Here is a 19,120-nt window from a genome sequence, read left to right as displayed (position 1 = left end):
AAAAAAAAAAAAAGTAGTTTTAAAAAACTACAGCTTAAATGGATTTTAAAAAAGAGAGGGCACATGTTCTCAAGACCTTTTGAGACTGTGCCTTGGGCCACAGTGGATTAAAACAAAATAACATAAGTAAATAAATAGAAAGGATCTTAAACATCCAAATAACTTTCCAGTTTTGACAGTTTATTTTGTATGTTTCCCTAATTTAGAGCCAAATTTAGAATTCACCTTCCATTTATGTTTTCATCCTAGTTTTTAATGCCACTACTGTCTAATCCTAAACAGAGGCATTATGGAAAGAGCAAGGACCCTGGAGTCTTATGGGTGAGGGTTTGAAGTCTACCTCAGCTGTCCACTGGCACTGTGTCTATAAACCAGTAATCCTCATGTCATAGAATTAACATGAGAACCAAATCAGACAGCAGAAAAACCTACAATAGGCCTGTAATTAATGTTAATTCCCCTTGCTTTGGTCATCTAAACCACTTTTAAAACTATAATCACTTCCAGAATTGTCAAAATCTAGTAGAAACCATACATTAGATTTATCTAAAGCAGCAGTATTTCTTAAATTTTAATGTGAATATAAACCAAAGGATCATGTTACAACATAGATTCTGATTAAGTAGGCCTGGGATGAAGCCTGAGATTTTCCTTTTTTTTTTTTTAAAATCACTTTGTTTTATTTTATTATTATTATTATTTTTAATTTGAGATGGAAGTCTCCCTCTATCACCCAGGCTGGAGTGCAGTGGTGCAATCTTGGCTCACTGCACCCTCTGCCTCCTGGGTTTAAGCGATTCTCCTGCCTCAGCCTCTGAAGTAGCTGGGACTACAGGTGTGCACCGCCATGCCTGGCTAATTTTTGTATTTTTAGTAGAGACAGTTGGCCAGGCTGGTCTCTCAGACTCCTGACCTCAAGTGATCCACCCACCTCAGCCTCCCAAAGTGCTGGGATTACAGGTGTGAGCCACCACTCCCAGCTGAGATTTTCCATTTCTAATAAGCCCCAAGCGATGGAGATTCTGCTGCTCCATGGACTACACTTTGGGTAGCAAGGACATAAAAGTCTATCGAGCTGTAATCTTTCAAATCCTTTCCCCAGCTTGTGGAATCAGAGGCCCAACTAACAATTTAGAGTCTTTGTGGTTGCAACCACAAAGCCTTGTGTTTTCATTTTTAAGCTTTTTCACTGGGAAAGAAAGGAACACTCGCTTCTTTCATTTTGAAGAAAATTTACATTATTATTTCATTTAATATTCACTTTTATGTTTCTTTCTTTTAAGACTCTTAGACAAGTTATAAATGTACCTTCTTAATTCTGTTAGCCCTTGAGCTATTTCAAAATAGACATGCGATTTATTTGATTTGCAGGAATCTTTCCTGGAGAGAAGTGTCTTATAATCTTTAGAACCAAGTGTTAATATCTGTGCTAAGCCATATAACTTATTAGACTTCATTTTCAGTTTATATCACCAAGGATAAGAAGTTTCCTTTTTAATTTGGAATGCAAATTTACATTGTGGCTTAGTTATCTTTTTATTGTAACCACCATGCAACCTAATGATATATTATCCCATAATTTTCTTTTCCCTCCATGAATAAGGAACCTGTATCCCAGACTACTGACAACAATTCAGATCAGGAAGATTCTGATACAGGAGAATCTGTTATGGCACCAGTAGATGTGGACCTGAACCTGGTTTCAAATATATTGGAATCCTATAGCTCCCAAGCTGGACTGGCAGGACCCGCTTCCAATCTTTTACAAAGCATGGGAGTGCAACTGCCTGACAACACCGATCACAGACCAACAAGTAAGCCAACGAAAAATTAACCAGCACATTTAGCTTCTCTTTTCTCTTTTTAAATAAATATTGAATATGATTCTGTTCATTTCTAGTTTAGATTACTCATTTAGTAAAAATGTTTCTTCATTACAAGTTTTACAGATTGACTTCTCCTACATGAGAATTGTGGCCCTCTTGGCACAAGTCTTTGTGATCTCAGCTGTGGGTTACACACAGGTTTTGAACTTGGCAGGGTAGAATCTAACCCCTAGACAACTTTGAGATGAAATTCACACACTTTGTGCTAAGGACATGGCCTACCACAATATACCCTTGGAGTAATTCTAAATATTTAAATTTCTCCCTTACTGCTATTCATCCTCAGATCAAAATTTCAAGCTGACAGATTTGGATTTGATAACTCATTCACTTTTTCTTTTCAATTTTTTTAATGTGGCATAACATGCATATGGTTAAGTGCACAAATCTTGAGTGTACAGTCAGTGAATTTTTACATGTATGTATGTACCTGAAGCAAGATATAGAACTTATTTACTTGTAAATAACAGCTATATTGAGATATAAGTCACATACCAAAAAATTTACCCTTTATACAATTCAGGGGTTTTTAGTATATTTACAAAATTGTGCAACCATCACCACCATCTAATTCTAGAATATTAGAAACCCCATACTCACTAATAGTCTCTCATTCCCTTCCACTCCCAGCCCCTAGAAACCACTAGTTTACTTTCTGTCTCTATGGATTTGCCTATTTTGGACATTTCATACCTGATACTGTACTTAATTGTTTTAATTAATTAATTGGTTTGATATTTAATATAGCTGATATATCTATTGCTAAGATGAAATGTTTCTTAAAATGATTCTCATATTCCTCCTAAAATAAATCATTATCTATATATCATAAAATTCACCATTAAAAGCAAAAAAAAAAGTCTTCTCTACAGACAGCTCCATATATTGACCATGTTTTTATAATCTAGGTCTCTGGATTCTTCTTTATTATCGCATGCAGCAGAGACATGCCCTTACTATATCTTACCCTATCCAAGTAAAAACAATGGAAGTAGATTCATACTGTTCCCTCTCCAGTGACCAAGGGAGGAATTAGGAGAATGGTGTAGTAGAGTTCTCATTTGAGAACTTACTATCACAAACTAATAAAAACTAAATATGGCTGGGCGTGGTGGTGGGTGCCTGTAATCCCAGCTACTTGGGAGGCTGAGGCAGGAGAATAGCTTGAATCCGGGAGCCAGGGGTTGCAGTGAGCCAAGATTGCACCATTGCACTCCAGCCCAAGCGACAAGAGCGAAACTCCGTCTCAAAAATAAATAAATAAATAAATACTAAATATACCATACCCCACTCCAATCCTTTCTCTTCCTAGTGTTCACTGAAGTGAACTAAGGAAGAGGGTAAGTGTTACACATTGACTAAAGTAACACATCAGATGATATTGTGCAACATTTTAACATTTTAAATAATAATTATTTTAAATATATTTTTATTGTTTGTTTTGAAGCTACATTTCTCATGTTAAAAATGGGGTCCAGAATGCCATCCCAGCTCAACTATAAGAAAAAGGTTTCCCCCCATTGCACTTGTGGTACATTAGGTTTATCTTCATTGAGGATTAAATATTGGGTAGAGAAGGGGTGATAGACAGGCAAAAATATAAATGAAAATTTTTAAAATTCTGGTTACCAGGGCTGACTGACTTTCACCTGTTTTTCTATTCTGCATCATGGACCCAGATGAGTTATATTTATCCTTAGCACCTTCATAATTCATTGTCCACATATATATTCTCAGGTCAGGTAGGCCCTGTACCAAAGTTTCTTTTATTTATCTGCCATTTTCAGTATCCCAAGCCTGTTCTTTTCTGCCTCAGCTTTCAGATATCCTTGGAGTTCTACAGCAAAGTTCTTTTCCCACTCACTACTGAGAAGCAAAGTTCAATGTTGCAGCTCCTGCTGCTAGCCACTCTCATCTTTTCTTTCCCAAAAACACATTAATCAAAAAACAAACAGTTACTCCATGGTAAGTTTGGGAAACTCATAACCAGGAACTCCGCACACTCCCCTTTCTATCAGTATTTTCAGATTGGGGATGTGTACACATGTGCTCACAAACACACCCACATAGAGATAGAAAAGATTGGGAGATGGTAATACACATGGACCCTGAACTGTTTTCTTCTAACTGCAAGATATGAAGAAATCTCAGAACCTCTCTTTTGTGAGTGCTTTACCCTTCTGCATGCTGGGTTCAGCCCAGGTAAAGGCAAGCTGCCAATCTAACAAGACAATCAAGTCCCATCACATATTATCCCTCAACATTTCCTGATGAAGGCACTTTGATTTCCCCAAAGCAATGATGGTTTGCTGGCTGTGGAGAGAGCAATGACCTTTTGAGATCAAAAGGGAATTCAGTGCTTTAACTTTTCTAGTTCTAGAATCTCTTTAGTCCTATGGGACTTTGGAACTTAGTCGTATGGGACTTTGACGTGTAAATAACCTTAGGGTCTCTGGAGCTTGTGTCTTTAATCACAAATTAGTGCCTAGAATCTTCTGAAGATATGATTATTTCCTCTTTTCAGCAAGACCTCTAACATTTCTCCTGCACATTGCTTCAGTTGTTCCACTGACTTGAAACCTGGACTTAATTGTTTAATTGTCACCAATAGGGATCCTTTCCCCTACCCCCAAATTCTCACCTTGTAAAATTTTCTCAATTCATAGAACAGAAAAAGACATCAGAACAAAGGTGTGGACATTTTATTTTCCCCAAATAATCTCTTCTCCCTTATGGCATCATATATGAATGATGAGAAATCCTAAATTTAGTTTATTCCATAAAGTTTAAGAAATAGGTCAGGTTTGGCATCTGTTTATCTCCACCAATCCCTTTGTTAAAGTTAATCAACACATTGTGGATGTGCAAATGCCAGCAACTGTTTTATTTAGGAAAACAGGCATGGCAAAGCGAGAGTCTTTTCCCTGGGTCACGAACTGAGCATGTGACAGAGCTGAAAACAGCAAAAAAGACTTACTCTCTGGAGTCCCATTGAGATTCTACTACCTCAACAGAGCCTCATGGCATCTGGTTTATTATAAAGTACTCTGAGTCATAATGACTTAATTATGACTTTTATTTAACTACCATGTACATGTAACTAGAATGCACCTGTACATGAATTTAAATATGTTATACTGTGCTATTTTTCTTAATTCTGTAAGGGTAACAAGTAACTCAGTAATGACTTGAAACTTGCTATATATTTTCAATACTAAGATAAAAGAAGTTTTCACCAAACTTACAACAGGCACATTTTGGCAGTTAGTGTAAACACAACATTAACAAGCCATATGCCAAAAGATGTTTGTTTCCAAGGCCTTGGAGAAAATGACTGAACAAGGGCCTGCATCCAAACTAATGCTTCCGCCTTCCCCCTGAGTTTTGACAGTTGACAGCTCATCAGTTTTCTTCTCACACTGGCTTTTTTGATTGCCCATTGGTAGGAATTTCTTCCATTAACACTGCTGATAGAAGTGTCTTACTGTAGGCTCACCCTCTGCTCTGCCCTTCTGAGGTCCTGTAGCTTGTCTTTTTCACTTCTTTGTCAACTGATCTCTAGTTTGTCCCTCAGGAATACCAAGGAGCGATCTAAGTTACTTGGTCTGGGCTAAGCAGGCAGGGAAGAACAGGTCTGTTTTTCCACCCACTCCTTAATCAGTTGGTGGGAGATGGCTAACTTAGGGGGCAGCCAGAATGGGAAAGTCCCATTCTGTTGCTGAGTATAGGGGCCCTTTCTCTTCAGGGCTGTGGCTACCTCATCATGACTGAACCAGGCAGCTGTCTCTAATTCTCTCAAGTTCACCTGGATCTGAAAGACATAAGGAAGAAAAGGATGTAAGGTCAGGAGCTACAAAATTTAGAATACTATGGCCAAAGGTCAGAAAATGATTCTAGAACTAAGCAATCTTAGAAGATAATACCTGGGATCTCCAGGTTAGATGAAAGTCAGTTCTAGATACTGTCCAGAAGCAAAAGAGGCATAATTAAGAAATGAGAGTTAAATATATTTTTAACATAGTAAAAAAAAAAAAAAGATATATTAAATAAATCCTGGAAGTACAAATACTAAAATGTTGAGAGTGGTTAACATTGAGAATAAATTATGAATAATACCTATTTTTCCTTGTGTCTCTATTGATTGTATAAATTTTTCAATTAAAAAAGAACATACAAATATTACTTTTTTATTTTTATTTTTTTTGAGATGGAGTTTTGCTCTTTTTGCCCAGGCTGGAGGGCAATGATGTGATCTTGGCTCACTGCAACCTCCGTCTCCCAGGTTCAAATGATTCTCCTGCCTCAGCCTCCCGAATAGTTGGGATTACAGGCACCCACCACCACACCCGGCTAATTTCTTTGTATTTTTAGCAGAGACGGGGTTTCACCGTGTTGGACAGGCTGGTTTAGAACTCCTGACCTCAGGTGATCCACCTGCCTCCCAAAGTGCTGGGATTACAGGCGTGAGCCACCGTGCCCAGCCACTGTTTTTTTTTTTTAAAGGATAAGGGTTAACGATAGTCAAAAGCATAGTCTCATCTTTGCAAGAAGCAAAGTAATGTGAACTTCATGCTGAGGAAGCTGAAATAGATTAGATATTCTATAAAAGATTCTATAAAAACCAAAACATACAATAGGCAAACTTCGGCAGGCAGAGACCATCGGTCAGGGAAGTGCAAGATGACATTGGATAAGACAATGTCTAGCCAGGCATGGTGGCTTATGCCCATAATCCCAGCACTTTGGGAGGCTGAGGTGGAAGGATCACCTGAGGTCAGGAGTTTGAGACCAGCCTGGCCAACATGGTGGAACCCCGTTTCTAATAAAAATACAAAAACTAGCCCGGCATGCTGGCAGGCACCTGTAATCCTAGCTACTCAGGTGGCTGAGCAGGAGAATTGCTTGAACCCGGGAGGCAAAGGTTGCACTGAGCTGAGATCGTGCCACTGCACTCCAGCCTGGGCGACAAGAGTGAGACTCTATTTTTAGTTCCCAGCATCCTAACTGACTTGAGCAGTAAGACCAATCCTGCAGTCAGTCATTAAATGATGCCTGATTGTGTGCCTACTATATGTAAGACACTCTTAAGTCCTGACAATAAAAGATAAATTGTCTCATAAAAACTGTGTTGGGGCCGGGCGCGGAGGCTCAAGCCTGTATTCCCAGCACTTTGGGAGGCCAAGACGGGTGGATCACGAGGTCAGAAGATCGAGACCATCCTGGCTAACATGGTGAAACCCCGTCTCTACTAAAAATACAAAAAAAATTAGCCGGGCGAGGTGGCGGGCACCTGTACTCCCAGCTACTCGGGAGGCTGAGGCAGGAGAATGGCGTGAACCCGGGAGGCAGGGCTTGCAGTGAGCTGAGATCCAGCCACTGCACTCCAGCCTGGGCAACAGAGCCAGACTCCGTCTTAAAAAAAAAAAAAAACTGTGTTGGGAACATCAGATATCCACGTGCAAAATTGGACCCTTATCTTACACCATATACAAAAACCAACTTAAAATGGATTAAAGACTTAAATGTAAAACTTGAAACAATAAAACTCTTAGAAGAAAACATAAAGGAATAAATTTCTAGACATTAGACTGGGCAGCAATCTCTTAGATATGACACCAAAAGCACAGGCAAGAAAAGCAAAGATAGACAAGTAGGGATTCTATCAAACTAAAGCTTCTGCAGAGTCAGGGAATCTATCAACAGAGTGAAGAGACAACCTGCAGAATGGGAGAAAATATTTGCAGACCCTATATCTAATAAGGAGTTAATATCCAAAATATTTAAGGAACTCCTACAACTTAATACCAAAAAATAAATAAGCCAACTTAAAAATGGGCAAAGGATCTAAATAGACATTTCTCCAAAGAAGATATTCAAATGGCCAACAGGTGTGTGAAAAGGTGCTCAACATCACTAATAATCAGGCAAATGCAAATGAAAACCTCATACCTTCTTTGATGGCTACTATTATACCTTCTTTAATGGCTACTATTAAAAAGTACAAAGGACAGCAGGTATTAGTAAGGATGTAGAGAAAAGGAAACCCATGTATACTGTTGGGGGTAATGTAAGTTGGTGCACCTACTATGGAAAAAGATATGGAGGTTCCTCAAAAAATTAAAAATAGAATGACCCTTTGATCTAGCAACCCACTTCTGGATATATGTCCAAAGGGACTGAAATCTGGATCTTGAAGAGGTATCTGCACTCCCATGTTCACTGCAGCATTATTCACAATGGATGAATAGATAAAGAAAATGTGGTATATACATAGAATAGAATATTATTCAGCCTTAAAAAGGAAGGAAATCCTGCATTTGCAACAAGATAGATGGGTCCAAAGGACATGCTAAGTGAAATAAGCCAGACACAGAAAGACAAATATTGTATGATCTCACTTATATGTGGAATCTAAAATAGGCAAACTTATAGAAGCAGAGAGTAGAGTGGTGGTTGCCAGGAGCTGAAGAGAGGGGAAAATGGCGGGGGTGGCCACTGGTCAAAGGGTACAAGGTGTCAGTCATGCAAAATAAGTTTTGAAGATCTGTATACCATAAGGTCTACAATTAATAATACTATATTATACACATAAAAATTTGCTAAGAAAATAGATCTCACGTCAAGTGCTTTTACCACAAAATAAAAAAAACAATAGTGGGGTGGGAGAAAAATAAAAGGTGGAAGGACACTTTTGTAGGTGATGAATACGTTTATGGCATTGATAGTGATGATGGTTTGATAATTTCAAGGGTATATACTTCTCTGCTGAAGCAGGAGAATCACTTGAACCCAGGAGGCAGAGGTTGCAGTGAACTGAGATTGTGCCACTGCAGCACTCAGGCTGGGTGACAGAGTAAGACTCAGTCTCAAAAAAAAAAAAAAAAAAAAGAAAAGAAATTATCTCATGACTGACATATATGCAAGGAAGAATGGAGATTATTTGCTTCCTTTAATAGGCTGCAAATTCCTTGAGGGCATAAATCATATTTAATTTAATTAATTTATTTATTTATTTTCGAGATGCATTCTTGCCGTTGCCCAGGCTGGAGTGCAATGGCTCGACCTCAGCTCACCGCAATCTCCACCTCCTGGGTTCAAGCAGTTCTCCTGCCTTAGCCTCCCAAGTAGCTGGGACTACAGGTGCCTGCCACCACGCCCAGCCAATTTTTGTATTTTTAGTTGAGATAAGGTTTCACTATCTTGGCCAGGCTGGTCTTGAACACCTGACCTTGTGATCCACCTACCTCAGCCTCCCAAAGTGCTCAGATTACAGGCATGAGCCACCCGCGCCCGGCCTTAATTTTTGTATTTTCAGTAGAGATGGGGTTTTGCCATGTTGGCCAGGCTGGTCTTGAACTCCTGACCTCAAGTGATCCGCACACGTCAGTCTCCCAAAGTGTTGGGATTACCGGCATGAGCCACCGTGCTCAGCCCTGAATCATATTTTACAAATGTTTATATAATCTAGATGATGCTGGACTAGACAAGTGCTTAATAAGTACTTGCTGATGAGCAGATTAGACGAAGCAAAAGAACTATCACAGCATAAGGGAAACATAAGAACTTACTTCTGTTTGCCCTGGTTTCACAGTTGCATGGCAAGCAATCATGAGTGAGCCACTAGGAAAGGGCCAGTGCTGGGATGCACAGTACTGCAGGCTTTCCACCTCCAATCCCACCTCTTCTGCAACTTCTCGACGGATGGTCTCTTCCACACTTTCACCTACAAGCACTCAGATTAATTCAGGACAGCCCTGTAGCTAGAAGGGTGATACAGACAGCCCATTTGAGAAAGGCACACAACACTGGCTCCAAAGTTGCAATGAAATGCTCTTGGGAGTGTCCTAAAACTCTGAGTCATTCCAACAGTAAGAATCAGGTCCAGAGCTGTGTATTGAACCACAGTGCTTAAGCCTGCTAGGTTAGTTATTATAATGCAAAGTAAGGGTGACAGTAGGAGGGACTACTGCCCTCAGCTTTCATAAAATTCCACTTTTCACCATTTGCAAATTTGACCCCAATAGACTAGAGAAAAAAACCAACCTGTAAATAAATACTGAATTTTAGCTAATGTTATGCCTGCTGAAATAGGAAGAAGTGTACTAATATCTTAAATCTGTGCATCAAAAAATAAGATAGATTAATTAATGGATAGATGAACAGCTTTGTGATAAAGTGTAGTAAAAATTTATGGAATCTAGGGGTGTGCTCAGAGCAGGGGGCCTAAAGAATGGCTCCTCTGTTTATAACACACCCAACAGGAATTTGGGGTCATTGTGATGAGAGGCACGAAGCTTGTGGCCTCCCTACAAACAAATGCCTACATGTGAAGAAGAAAAAGAATTATAGAATCTGGGTAGTGTGTGTATGGGTGTTCACTGTATAATTCTTTCAACAATCTCCTATGTTTGAAAATTTGCTTAAAAAAATTGTGTGGCTCACACCTGTAATCCCAACACATTGGGAGGTCAAGGCAGGCAGGTCACTTGAAGCCAGGAGTTCAGGACTGGCCTAGGCAACACAGCGAGATCCTGTGTCTACAAAAATTTTTAAAAATTAGCCGGGCATGATAGCCTGCGTCTGTAGTCCTAGCTATTCAGGAGGCTGAGGTGGGAGCATTGCTTGAGCCCAGAAGGTTGAGGCTGCAATGAGCCATGATTGTGCCACTGCACTCTAGCTTGAACAACAGGGTGAGACTCTGTCTCAAAAAAAAAGGAAAGGAAAAAATTTTTTATATGTGTGTGTGTGTGTGTGTTTATAATGCCAGAAATTTTATATATATATATATAATGCCAGAAGGCAGTTTTCTTGACATGATAGAAAAGAATGTGCTTGGGAATCCAAACTCCATAGCAACAAGACAGAGAAGATTGTATTAGTAAGATTGTGTATCTTCCAGTGTCACCTGTATATCCCTTTAACTCCTTACCTATATCACAAAAACCTGCCAAGGCAGAATACATTCCCTTGGGAAAGGAGCTTTGGCGGGCAAGCAGGCATCGGGTCCCATCTGACACCAGCGTGATCACCACAGGAGCCATCTAGGAAAGGGGAATGGAAACTGAGATGCTGGCACTTGGGGGCCTGCCAATGAGCTAAAGCAATGTATAATTAAGGAACTGCACAGGCTTTCTTCCCCAGGACAAAGCGGTGCACAGTCTTCTTGGATTACTGTCCTCTTACAGCAATACTTACCTGTGGATAATAGATGATATTATTGGAAGGGCACACACGCTTGCTGCCAGCCACGTTCTTCTTGGTGGGCTGCCCACTTCTGCTGCAGAACTGATGAGCATCATGCCAGCGGAGAAGAGCTTGAGCCTAGGGACACAAATATGGGCCTGGTTTCATTTGTAGAGAATGCGGGGCTCATCTTTAACAGCACTGGGCCTACTATCTGGAACAACTCACAGGGAAATGCCAATCTGTTTCCAGCCCACGTAATTTAAATGGTTACTGTTTAAATTTTAGGACAAGTAAACTAACTGAACATATTCCTCTAGCATCAGAAATCTGAATAAAAGAAAGCATATTTTTAAACGTATTATGATTTAAAACATATAAAGTATATAAGGTAATAAAATGAACACCCATGTATTCACTAACCAGCTTAAAAATAAAACATTCCCAGTATAGTTGAACATCCTAAAATGTTCTCCTCCCCAGTAAAGTTGGAATTTTTTGCGACTAAAAAAATATTTAGAAGTTTCTTTTTAAATTAAATGCACAATCAAAATACTTTAGCAAGTGAAATCTAAAGCTGTGAGGGCAAGTCATTAAAGCAATGTAAAGTAATTTCTCTTAGGGAAAACATGATGCTGTATGTCATGCTGTGTGGGTCACTAAAAATGTTTATGAGGCTGTCAGATCCTATTGCCATAGATCTGCATGTCTTTAGGAGACAATGATCTTGACAGTGGTTCTGCCAAAAACAAGGGCAAAAGAAGGGAGAATAAGCAATCTTCCTACAGCACATTGTCCTGCCAGTGTTTGTAGAAAGGACTAGAATCTGCAAAAGAAGAAATCAAACGTCACTGTAGCCTTGGATTTACACGTGGATTTACCCACACATAGTGCTCTACTAAATTTCCTGCAGAATGAGAAACCAGAATCTACCGTGGACAGCATGGAGGCATCCCTTGCATTGAGTTGAAAGAGAGCCTTTCTCAGCTCAATGAAAGACCCCTTGAGCTCTGTCTCCATTTCAGGTTTGTGTAAGGAGGCTAGAAAATTAGAAAAGATAATGAAATTAAACAATGACAAACTTTGCTTCAGGGCCTCTCTCCAGTCTGTCCTGTTAAAATAGTGTTTCCCAAACTTGCCTCTTGAGACTGAACTGGAGAAAGTAAAATATATCCAGGTTCTCAGCTGGGTGTGGGGTTGTGTGCCTGTAGTCCCAGCTACTCAGGAGGCGGGGGCAGGAGGATGGCTTGAGGCCATTAGGAGTTCCAGGCTACATACAGTGCACTATGATCACACCTGTGAATAGCCACTGCTCTCCAGCAAGACCCCATCTCTAAAATTTAAAAAAGGCCAGGCATGGCACTTTGGGAAGCCGAGCAGGGTGAATCACGTGAAGTCAGGAGTTCGAGACCAGCCTGGCCAACATGGTGAAACCCTGTCTGTACTAAAAACACAAAACTTAGCCAGGCTTGGTGGCGGGTGCCTGTAATCCCAGCTACTCGGGAGGCTGAGGCAGGAGAATCACTTGAACCCAGGAGACAGAGGTTCAGTGAACCGAGATTGCACCATTGCACTCCAGCCTGGGTGACAGCAAAACTCCATCTCAAAATAAATAAAGATATACATAAAATTTTTTTAAAAAGCAAGATTCTCAAGCCCCTACCTGGAGATTCTAAAGCAGCTGGCATGGAGTGAGGCCCAGCAATCTCTATTTTTTAACAAGCACCAGGTGATTCTTATATTCAGGCCAGTTTGGGAAACATTAGCACATAGTATGTCTCAAGATCTTCTTCGCGGCAACAAGAACATTTGCATTAGCTTATCCTTGGAAAAGAGATGAAGTGGGACCTCATGGCTCCTATCTGACCTCATCCCAGCATCACTACATTTATACCTAGACCATTAAAGACAGAAGGAAAGCCTGACAGGAGCCATGAGCCAATAGCAAAGTGGTTCCCAACTGCAGGTCTGTGGACCCAGAGCTACTCTATGGAAACATTTTTATTCACCTGTATTCATAAAAGAAATAAGAATGATGTCATAAGTTTTTTTTAACATTTCTTATGAAATATTGAAATATACAAAATGTGACCGGGCGCCGTGGCTCCTGCCTGTAATCCCAGCACTTTGGGAGGCTGAGGCAGGCAAATCACCTGAGGTCAGGAGTTCGAGACCAGCCTGACCAACATGGAGAAACCCAGTCTCTACTAAAAATACAAAATTAGCCAGGCGTGGTGGCACATGCCTGTAATCCCAGCTACTAGGGAGGCTGAGGCAGAAGAATCGCTTGAACCCGGGAGGCAGAGGCTGCAGTGAGCCGAGATCGCACCATTGCACTCCAGCCTGGGCAACAAGAGTGAAACTCCGCCACAAAAAAAAAAAAAAATATATATATATATATATATATATATAAAATGTATAGGCCAGGTGTGGTGGCTCATACCTATAATCTTAGCACTTTGGGAGGCTAAGGAGGGAGGATTGCTTGTGCCCAGGAGTTTGAGAACAGCCTGAGCAACATAAGGAGACCCCCATCTCTATTTAAAAAAAAATTAAAAATTAGCCAGGCATGGTAGTACATGCCTATGGTCCCAGCTACTCAGGAGGCTGAGGTGGGAGGATTACTTGAGCCCAGGGGGGCAAGGCTGCAGTGAGTTGTGATTGTACCACTGCACTCCAGCCTGGGCGACAGCAAGACATTGTCTCAATAAATAAAATGTATAATGGTACAGAGACTAATACCATAAACATTCATGTACCCATCACCTAACTTAGAAGGCATTAAAATATCCTTTATTTTCATTTAAATGATGATAGCAGATGACAGTATTTTTAATGTCCTTTTTAAAAAAATAGAAAGTTGATAGCCTTTCGTATTCCCCAAATTTTCCTTTAAGTTTTACCATTACGTGAAATCCCAAATTCTGAAGACCACTGGGAAGTACCCATTAGGAATAATGTTATGTACCACTTATGGAAAAGGAGCTATCCAGACCTAGATCCAGAGCAAACCATGCCTCCTGCTGCTCGGAGCATCCAATCAACACAGAATCTTCTATTCTTTGTGCATCCTGTCCAAATTTACCCAGGAGCCTTTCCAACTCTAAGAAACAGAAGGGAGAAAAGCAAAACACAAGGGTTTCTATTAAATCACTACAGCCATATTAGACTCACTGAAAATCGTCTACTTCAGCTTAAAGTAGGTATACTTGGCTTCCAGCTGCAGCTAATTAGCTATGTAACCTTGGTCTAACCGTTTAACCTTTCCAGGCCTGTTTTCTCCTTAGCAATCTGAGGACTTTAGACCAAAGAAGGAATTCTTGTATAACATTGTATTACTCTATGACTGTATCATGAAAGGAAAATATCCCCTAGATAGTAAGGTGCATGATAGTTAACTTATTAAGTCATTGAAAAAAAAATAAGTGTCACACTTAAAATGGTAGAGACCAAGGCTGAGGGGCAGGGAGGATCGCTTGAAGCCAGGAGTTTGAGACCAGCCTGGGCAACACAGAAAGACCTTGTCTCTACAAAAAATAAAATCAGCCGGGTGCAGTGAAGTGCACACCTGTAATTCCAAAAACTTGGAAGGCAGAGGTGGGAGGATCTCTTGAGCCCAGGAGTTCAAGGCTACAGTTAAAGACCAAACCAGTTCTGTAATTAACCTCCAGAATGTGCTACTTTTGTGGACCAAAGTAGAGTAAAATACTCATCTGAGATGCCAATCTCTAAGAGATGAGTGCTGTGTAGGGAGAAATCCTATACACTTGTTCATGACGGACTCATATTTATTTGTTCATAATATAACATAACACAAAAAAAATCATAATACAACATAAACATTGCTAAATCTCTAAATAATGTATAGTGCCTTCTGATGGAGTCCTCAGATTCTTGTGCACTGCTAGAAACTACCTATCCAAGTACTCCAACTTCTAACCTATGGGGGAAATTCACTGGCAATACAGAAGTTAGTCAGTATATAGTGACTCATATAAAACTGAAAGTTCACATTTTGTTTTCTGTCTTTGAGACACCACCAGGCTCGACTAATTTTTTGTTCCTGGGTAGAGATAGGGTCTCACTATGTTGCCTAGGCTGGTTTTGAACTCCTGGGCTCAAGCATTCCACCGACCTTAGCCTCCCAAAATGCTGGGGTTACAGGCATGAGCCACCCAACCCAGCCAAAGTTTGCATTTTGAATGACAAATCCCAGTGGCTTAGATATCTTTAGTTATATATGCTAAAAGAGTTCTAAAAGCAAATTTAATTCACTTTTAATCTTGACCCTTCTAATAAAAATGAAGTTATGATGGAACTCTTTTTTTTTTTTGAGACAGAGTCTCTCTCTGTCACCCAGGTTGGAGTGCAGTGGCACGATCTCGGCTCACTGCAAGCTCCGCCTCCCAGGTTCATGCCATTCTCCTGCCTCAGCCTCCCAAGTAGCTGGGTCTACAGGCGCCCGCCACCACGCCCGGCTAATTTTTTTGTATTTTTTAGTAGAGACTTGTTAGCCAGGTTGGTCTCAATGTCTTGACCTCCTGATCCTCCTGCCTCAGCCTCCCAAAGTGCTGGGATTACAAGTGTGAGTCACCTTGCCCGGCCATGATAGAACTCTTAATTAGCATAATAGTGTATACCTCAGTGGAGGCTGGAATTCACTGCTCTAAGGCAAAGATAGGCAAACTTTCTGGAAAGAGATACTAAATATTTTAGGCTTTGTGAGTCATACAGTCTCTGTCACAACTCTGCACTGTAGTGCAAAAGTAGCTATAAACAATATGTCAATGAATGAGTATGGCTATGTTCCAATAAAAATTAATTTACAAAATAGGTAGCAGGTACAATTTGGACAGCAGTTTTACCAACCCCTGGTTTAAGGCATTAGTGGTTCATTTCATCACCAAATAATATTTGACTGGACAACTAGAGTTCATAAAATAAATTATTAGTTGGCAGAAGCAGTTATACAAGCATGAGACTCAAAAGCTTTTTGAAAAATCTAGACTCCAAAGTTCAAGGATCTTTCTTAGAGTTCATTATGGGCTGAATTCTGCTTAGTGGCCACAGGCTGGTCAACACCACTGGTCCACTCTGGACTTACCTAACAGGCTATGTCGGGGGGCCAGGTATTGATGTGCTGAAGTCTGAAGCAGAGGAGCCAGACCATGAAAGAGGTAAAACGCTCCTGTTTGCTGGGCTTTTTTACATGCATCATCATCTTCCTTCAGTTCAAATAAATACCTGTATTTGGGAAATAAACCATTACAAAACCACCCTTAGTTACCTGTATAGCGTTCATCTTTGAGAATGCTGCCGCTGCATCCCTCTCCTACCATGGTTATTTCCCTTTATTTATTTACAACCTAATTTGCTCCAAAAAGGGTTTGAGGTGGCTATAGGTAATCATTCATTCCCTCCTTTGTCTTACTGTGTACCTCACCTATACTTCTGTGGTTGCACTATTGGTTTATTTGTTCATTTGTCTGTCTCCTCTGAGAGACTATGATCTCCTTAAGGGGAATGTATCTTTACTCAGCTCTGTATCTCTGTAGTTAGCATATTGAATGGCTCGATTCAATAAATATTTATTGAATTGAACTTCAAGGGTAATAAATATTTACTGAATTGACCTTCAAGGTACTCTGCCAATATTACACTGTGAGGCAAGAATTTACATGCAGTGGAGTGAAAGGAAAACAAGTACAGTGATAAAACATCAACCACAAAATACCTAGAGATGGGAACAGACTTTTTCACAGCAGACAAAGAGTAAACACTGTATCTTCAGTGACCCTCATTCAATCTAGGGAAGATAAAGAACAAATTTTACCTTCAATGTACCCTTATTTCAAACATCTAGATCCCAAAGTAGATACCATTAACTCCTTATCTCTAGCACAGGGAGCAGCACCTGGCCGGGCGCAGTGGCTAACGCCTGTAATCCCAGCACTTTGGGAGGCCAAGGCAGGTGGATCACGAAGTCAGGAGTTCAAGACCAGCCTGGCCAATATGGTGAAACCCTGTCTCTACAAAAAATACAATAATTAGCTGGGCATGGTGGCACGTGCCTGTAGTCCCAGCTACTCAGAAGGCTGAGGCAGAAGAATCATTTGAACCTGGGAGGCGAAGGTTGCAGTGAGCAGAGATCACGCCACTGCACTCAAGGCTGGGTGACAGAGCAAGACTCCGTCTCAAAAAAAAAAAAAAAAAAGACAAAGGGAGCACTGATGAAACCTATACTTAACCTATTTAATAAGGATAGTATTTTCATTTTCTTTCTTTCTTTTTTTTTTTTTTTGAGACAGAGTCTCACTCTGTCACCCAGGCTGGAGTGCAGTGGCATGATCTCAGCTGACTGCAGCTTCTGCCTCCCAGGTTCAGCCAGTTCTCGTGCCTCAGCCTCCCGAGTACCTGGGATTACAGGCATGCTCCAGCATGCCCAGCTAATTTTCGTATTTTAGTAGAGGTGGGGTTTCATCATGTTGGCCAGGCTGGTTTCGAACTCCTGACCTCAAGTGATCTGCCCTCGGCCTCCCAAAGTGCTGGGATTTACAGGCGTGTGCCACCGTGCCCAGCCATAGTATTTTCAGTAGCCAAAATGAAAATGTGGAAAAAGGGAACATCCTCCTATTCTTGGTTTCTCAAAAAAAGGCAATAGTAATGGGGTAAGTACCAGGCTTTTCCAGTACCTTCATTAAGGGTGGGCTGAGTCTCTCCCTTCAAATCCTTGTGAACAGCAGGGACAGAATGCAGATTCCCCTGGGGCCTTGGGGTTAGCCATTTTTGCCTGTCAAAAGCCCTAAAACAGACGCTCAGGTAAAAACTGGCTGCTTTTGTCAAGTTGGAAAAATAGTTTGCAGATATTTCCTGTGGGATCTGAGAATTCTTGTAATACTAGTAGGCAGAGCTGGCTCAACATGAAAATAAAAAGCAAAAAGACAAATGCACCCAGTGGTATCTTTCAGAACCTATTCTGACTGTGATAAAAGGGGTTACAATGAGCTCTTTATAAATAGAAGACAAAAGAAACCTGATCTTTTAAGACTTGTGATATTTTTAAACTTATTATGAGTCACTGTAGCCTCCTGGGGCAAAGACTCAATGCATGTCAAAGGAGAGACATGTGTCACTCAGAAGTTACCAAATATAAACAATAGAACAAACACTGCTGCCATCGTAAAAGAACAGAAAGAGTGGTACAACCTGTACTTGCCCTAATGACCCTAAAAAGCAAAACACCTACAAAAACACCCAGGTTAAGGTCTTAGACCCAAGGCCTTACTGGAACTGGAATTGAGATCCAAAAGTTCCTTACATTCCTCTGGATCAGGAACTCTTATTTTCAAAAATTTATTTTCCCTTTTCAGTTATAATAGCATGGAAGTTGCTACGATGATCAAAGCTGAAAATATTTAGATTATTTTAAAACAAAGTTTTTCCTTATTTTAACAGTAAAAAATAGTCAGTCTTTAATAATCAGAATATACAATTGTCAATTTTTTTAAAAGGAAATCATCAAAATCCCACCCCTCAGGGATAATCACTGTTTACACCTTGGAATTCTCTTAAGTGATTAATATTATATATCAATACATATATATTTAGAATCCATCAAACCTACTAATTTGTAGCCTTTTTTCTTAAACATATGTAAACATTTTCACATCATATTCTTTATTGATAGACTTTTATTCTTTTCTCTGTTTTTGTTTTGAGACAGAATTTCGCTCTTGTTTTCCAGGCTGGAGTGCAGTGGCGTGATCTCGGCTCACTGCAAACTCTGCCTCCCGGGTTCAAGTGATTCCCTTGCCTCAGCCTCCCAAGTAGCTGGGATTACAGGTGTCCGCCACCACACCTAGCTAATTTTGGTATTTTTAGTAGAGATGGGGTTTTGCTATGTTGGCCAGGCTGGTCTTGAACTCCTGACCTCAGGTGATCCACCCATTTTGGCCTCCAAAGTGCTGGGATTACAGGTGTGAGCTACCGTGCCTGGCCTCATTATTTTTATTCATTCTTAAATAGATTTATTTAATCCCTTTTTTTTTTTT

General features: G+C 40.4%; 2 protein-coding genes across 5 annotated transcripts in view; one reads left to right on the top strand and one right to left on the bottom strand.

Moving 5' to 3' along the window:
• ECD (ecdysoneless homolog (Drosophila)) overlaps positions 1-2,752 on the top strand; it is a 41,399-nt gene extending 38,647 nt beyond the window's left edge. The window contains 1 exon segment of the mRNA XM_011991180.1: positions 1,587-2,752. Within this exon segment, the coding sequence (XP_011846570.1) occupies positions 1,587-1,834 (248 nt within the window). The 3' untranslated portion in view covers positions 1,835-2,752.
• A 1,824-nt stretch (positions 2,753-4,576) lies between these two features.
• Positions 4,577-19,120, bottom strand: part of NUDT13 (nudix (nucleoside diphosphate linked moiety X)-type motif 13) — a 36,422-nt gene continuing 21,878 nt past the window's right edge. The window contains exons 3-10 of one of the 4 annotated variants that reach the window (XM_011991121.1): positions 16,804-16,875; positions 16,174-16,313; positions 14,038-14,172; positions 12,003-12,109; positions 11,082-11,207; positions 10,816-10,927; positions 9,455-9,609; positions 4,577-5,697 (exon numbers count right to left, since the gene is read on the bottom strand). In XM_011991121.1, coding sequence (XP_011846511.1) covers positions 5,497-5,697; positions 9,455-9,609; positions 10,816-10,927; positions 11,082-11,207; positions 12,003-12,089 — 681 coding nt within the window. In that variant the 5' untranslated portion in view covers positions 12,090-12,109; positions 14,038-14,172; positions 16,174-16,313; positions 16,804-16,875 and the 3' untranslated portion in view covers positions 4,577-5,496. The remainder of the gene's footprint in view (positions 5,698-9,454; positions 9,610-10,815; positions 10,928-11,081; positions 11,208-12,002; positions 12,110-14,037; positions 14,173-16,173; positions 16,314-16,803; positions 16,876-19,120) is intronic. The other 3 variants (XM_011991120.1, XM_011991123.1, XM_011991122.1) reach the window with 3 other exon arrangements.

This window comes from Mandrillus leucophaeus, unplaced genomic scaffold (genome assembly GCF_000951045.1).
Source record: "Mandrillus leucophaeus isolate KB7577 unplaced genomic scaffold, Mleu.le_1.0 Scaffold39, whole genome shotgun sequence".
In the NCBI taxonomy this organism is placed as follows: domain Eukaryota; kingdom Metazoa; phylum Chordata; class Mammalia; order Primates; family Cercopithecidae; genus Mandrillus; species Mandrillus leucophaeus.
Note: the sequence above shows the minus strand (reverse complement) of the source record. Positions and strands in the feature narration are given on the sequence as shown.